The 5,112-nt window shown below is 35.0% G+C and overlaps 1 protein-coding gene across 1 annotated transcript; it reads right to left on the reverse strand.

Moving 5' to 3' along the window:
- Positions 1 to 695: 695 nt before the first annotated feature.
- On the reverse strand, positions 696 to 2,489 carry LOC18098238 (transcription factor RAX2). Its single transcript, XM_024599230.2, has 3 exons — positions 2,233 to 2,489; positions 2,015 to 2,144; positions 696 to 1,593 (listed from the first exon to the last, which is right to left on the reverse strand). Exons 1-3 carry the CDS (start codon positions 2,366 to 2,368, stop codon positions 846 to 848), a joined length of 1,014 nt encoding a protein of 337 aa, XP_024454998.2. The 5' UTR covers positions 2,369 to 2,489; the 3' UTR covers positions 696 to 845.
- Between the last annotated feature and the right edge of the window lie 2,623 nt (positions 2,490 to 5,112).

Here is a 5,112-nt window from a genome sequence, read left to right on the forward strand (position 1 = left end):
CAATCAAAGTCCCTGCCAAAGAAGTGAACAATCTAAGTTGAGAATAATAGGAATGAGTTAGCCAAATCTTTTCTATTTATGTATATTAAGCCTATCAACCCTTTCTATTTATATACATCCTACACAATTTCCTCTCATAATCTATATTGGCCACAATTACCCCTTCATACAGCATCAATGAAAATCCAATTTGCTGGACAGAATAACCTATTCATGAAGCGCGTGTGTGTATTATACATAGCATGATGGTCACCCTATATGTAAATCAAAACTAGAGGACGCTCAAGAACTCTGTCAATATTCTTTGAAGTAGGAATGTAAAAAGCTTTAAGAAGGGAGAAGAATGATGCATGGTTGGTTCAGGGTCTGTTCAATCCCGTTTAGTTAATATTCATAATTGTGTAATGGATCATATTAAAAAAATCTATAACTAATAGCTTTATACTTTCGTAAAATCTATTTTTTTAAGCTGTCGCACTACTTACACTTGCGCATCAAATTCATGTTTTTTTTTTTTCCTGGTTTTTACAAGTCTTTATCGTGATTTGGGGGGGTGGTTTGCAAGTGAGTGAGGACCGTACATACACATAACTACATCATCATAATCATCATCATCTATACCTAGATCTATCACCTATCCCAAAAAAAGAATGCAGAGAACAAGGAAAGAAAAGAGAGGTCTTTACAAACCCATGTACTGTCAAAAGAAGAAATGTTTCATATATTTCATCAGATAAAACAACACAATCCCCCAGGAATTCGAAGTCTTGTCTGAAATCTCTCCACCTTACCCCGTCAAATCTTTCTTGATTTTACTTACAGTCAGTCCATATATATCATTTCATTCAGTAGTAGTAGTGGTACATGACCGTCTCCGGCGTCTTGTTTTCATCAATGAGCAGGTTGTCATTGTTATTACTCCCATTAACATCGTTATGATTACCGCTACTGCTAACCTGTTGCTTAACGTCCTCAATGAAATCATAGTCTGATGGGGTTTCTCCAATATTCCCATTTGGCTTCTCTACCCATTGGTTCAAAATTTCAACTCCATTGTTACCACTACCAAGCATGACCTTCTGGTTCTGATCTCCATACCCATTTGACGACATCAAGCTGTGAAATCCCATGTCTTCTTGTTTGATCTCTCTTCCATAGCTTATCAGGCTGCAACTCCCATCAGAATTAGAACTGCAACTTGCTTCACTACCAAACACCATGTAATTATCTTTCACTGGATGATAGTATTGCATGGGACTGAACAAGCCCTCTTGGGTGGTTTGGAAAAGTAAAGAGTTTGTGGCTAGAGAAACACTGTTGGTGCTTAAAAGACTAGACGGAATTTGAGAAATGGGCTCAAAGCCAGTGAATGATCTGTTTTGGGAGTAATAAGAGAAAGAACCACCAGAGTCCTTATACATGGATGGCAGTGAATGAGACAATGGTGGAGTTTGATGAGGAGATTGGAATGTTGGGGGTTTTCTTTGAGATTGAGGAGCCATGGCCATGAGTTTCTTCTTGAGCTTGGTGTTCCAGTAATTCTTAATATCATTGTCTGTCCTTCCTGGTAGCTGAGCAGCTATTATTGACCATCTGCAATTTGCATGTTAAGGGAAAATAGGTTGCATAAGAACGAAACTCTAAGTACGCATTTAGCAGCTGTAAGTAGGTATTGATGTAGACTCCTAACTTGGCATGCATGCATAGAAATTATCCAAAAAATAGGCAGATTCTTTATTTGTGCAGGATGGTTTTCTTCAGTTAAAAGGAAAAACAACCTAGAATTTTCTGTCTTTCAACCTTTTTCTTCCCGAGCTAGCTGTTTTTAGATAAATTGCCTCAATATATATAACTTCACAGATGATACTTGTGGAAAAGAAAAGAAACCAAAAAACACATATACTAAGAGATATAAGCAAAGAAATTGTGTGATTTGAGTAGAAATTATGGATCAAATTAAGAGAAAGACGCAAAATAAGGATCAAGAAGTCCTTTAAAGTGAAAATCAATGCACCTGCTTCCAATGCTTGCAAATAGGCTGCAGATTACCCTATCCTCCTCATCAGAGAATTCACCATGTTTAAGATTGGGTCTCAGATAGTTTAGCCATCTCAGTCTACAACTCTTGCCACATCTCTTAAGCCCTGATCATCAAAAACCATGTAAAAACAACCATTAGAAAGAGAGAGAAAGAGGAAATGGTTTGATCCTAATTGTTAGTGGTGATCTTACCAGCTTTTTGAGGTAGAGCAATCCAATTGCCACCAGTCCCATATTTCTCTATGTACTCTTTAAGCTTCGAGTCTTCTTCTGGTGACCATGGCCCCTTCTTCACATTTGCCTTGTCACAACAAGGAGCCCTTCCCATCTCTCTCTCTCTCTCTCTCTCTCTCTCTCTCTCTCTCTCAAGATCTCGTCTTGGATATCCTCTCTACACTGTGAGGAACTCCAATAGGTCTCAATTCCTACAAAAACTGGTGGAGGTCTGTTGAGCCTTTTAATTATAGACTTGGAGTGGGGTATAGACAAGTAAAACAAAAAAATATTAGTCCTCCTCTTTTCGAACATATAGTCATATACACACAAGTCAAAATGATAGACAAGTTCAACCAGTTTCCAACTAGTGCTCTAAAATATAAGCAAGGCTAATAGAACTTTCCATCTTGAAATTTTTAGGTGCCCTAAATAAAACATCCTCCTCTCTAGCTCCCTCTCTCTCTCTACATTTTTCAAAGGCATCCTAGCTAAGTCTTATTACTAGAAATTCAACAGGAAATGAATTGATAGCTACAGGCCTGTGGATTGTGACATTTTCCAAACCCTAGACTAATTATTGGTAGATAAATATAACTACCTGGCTTCAACTTGCTAGTTAACAAGTCATACATGCATACATAAATAAACTCTTCTTATATACACACCATTCTAGATCTTCATGATATCATTTATTCCTGTACATGCTCTGATTTTGAAACAAGTTCCAATGTTACCTCATTTAGTTCTATCAATAATATTATTGTGGATTATTTATTTGAAGAGGTGTTGTGCAGTTTTGATAAGGAACACACTGTCTCCTTTTTTTCAATTCAATTATCACTGGAATGAAATTAATGTGTGCTTATTAGTGTTTCCTGCAGTATTAAACATGGTGCTAGTAAATTAATGGAACCATGCATGCATGAGACTTTGTGGAAAATAATTAATTAGCCAATGCACCCTAGTTAATATTTTTCAGTAATCTTTACGTTAACCATCCCAGCTAGTTCAGTATAGTAACTAATTAGTTACCTTAAAAAGAATGGTTTGCTGACTCAAAAAATATTTTTTACAGTTGAACCTATATGTTGTTGGGCCATCGAAGCATGATATTCAATTTATCTGATCAGGTTCTTGGAACTGACTCATCAATGCCATTCTTTTGACTTGATGACTCATTATAGCTATTGCCACAGTTTGTCATGAATGCAAAAATAGGCAACCAAATGTCACAGAGTTTGCTATAGTGAACTGCAACATTTCTTTACAGGGATGGATGAAAACTAGTGGCCCAGAAACCAGTTTGGAGGGACACTTCTCGATTTTGTAGGACATAAAAATGAAAAAGTAAAAGTAAAAATAAAAATATATAAATCCTTCTAAAAGTGCCAGTGTTCCTAAGCTTTCTTAGAAGACATACCAGAAAGATAAACGTTACATGTTTTTAGTGAACAATATAGATGTTTTTGTTGATGCTAGCTGGCTAGATAGGGTCATTTAGGCAGCCGCATGAAAATCCACAAATAGAGGATGGAAGAATCAAAGCCGACCTCTATACGATGATGTTTTTATCCATGTAAGAAAACTAACCTGGACAGCTACAGTATATATTTGATGATAGAGAGCTTGGAGTCTTCCAACTCAAAATTTGAGATGAAAATCTGTTGAAGATTAGATTTTGTCACTTTTGAAAGGACAGTGCCTTGATGGAATTAATTACGTTCTGCTCTAATATTTCTTTCTTTTTCCAAAAAAGTGCTCTTTTTACTATTTTTTATTTTTTTTATACACACACACACACACACACATATACGAACCAAACTCTATCTTAACGTCATATAATTTCTCTGCAATATTTTGGGTTGAAGTTTCTTCCAACAACTCCTTGGAGAAGAACTCCTTGGCCTTAATTTCTTGACAGGTAGAAAAAGAAGAAGCAATGCCTCTCAAAGGAAGTAGTGGACATGAAGCTGATCGATTCGTTATTATAATTAGACAAAAGTCTTAAAAGTAAAAATAAGAGTAAAAGTAGAAATATTGATCATGATTTCCAATGTCATATTTGCAACTTGAATTCTTTATTATAGAGCAAGAAAAATCTAGGGGAGTTTTCTCTTATGCGGAGGAGAGGGTCCTATTTAATTTCAAACTTGATATGGAATTTTATCTCTTAAAATTCCACAAAAACAATGACACGTACCGTTTTAGTCACATAATATATATTAAACATGGTAATTGATCAGTATAATAGATGGTTTTTCAACTTGAAGGAAGCTGGACGGGATTGAAGCTTCTTGGAAGCATCAGACTTCTAGGAATTATAATTTTCTTTAATATGGTGATAAGGGGGAGATAAACACAGATGATTTTGAGATGATTAAATACAATTAAACAGAGACTAGTGTGGCAAAGCCCGCAAGAAAGATAAGCATGTAAAAGATTGCGGAAAGACAGAAATATATATATATATATATATATATATATATATATATATATATATATATATATATATATATATATATGTTGAAATTTCTGTCCAGCGACACCAAAAGGGATGAATATAAATACTTTTAATTGCATACAACTGTTTTACATCATTAAGAGATATATATATACGGGGTCCCATTTGCCCATTTGTTTTATCTAATTAAGAAATTGATTGTAGTCATCGCCAGCGTGAAACAGCTTTTTTTTTTTTCTTCTGAAATCGTCAACTTCTCATTAATATTTCTTGAAGCCTTTGGACATTTTAATAACCAACATTTTCTTCTTTTTTTTTTTTTTTTTTCATAGATAAGATCATAAACCCGCAGTCATAAGTTAATTATATATGGTTAGAGGATTAATATATTAGTA

This window comes from Populus trichocarpa, chromosome 4 (assembly GCF_000002775.5).
Source record: "Populus trichocarpa isolate Nisqually-1 chromosome 4, P.trichocarpa_v4.1, whole genome shotgun sequence".
In the NCBI taxonomy this organism is placed as follows: Eukaryota; Viridiplantae; Streptophyta; class Magnoliopsida; order Malpighiales; family Salicaceae; genus Populus; species Populus trichocarpa.

Coding starts and splice junctions, on each gene's coding strand:
- LOC18098238 (XM_024599230.2), bottom strand. CDS start 2,368: ATGGGAAGGGCTCCTTGTTGTGACAAGGCAAATGTGAAGAAGGGGCCA. Junction 2,145..2,232: donor TGCTCTACCTCAAAAAGCTG/GTAAGATCACCA, acceptor TTTGATGATCAG/GGCTTAAGAGATGTGGCAAG. Junction 1,594..2,014: donor TTTGCAAGCATTGGAAGCAG/GTGCATTGATTT, acceptor TGCAAATTGCAG/ATGGTCAATAATAGCTGCTC.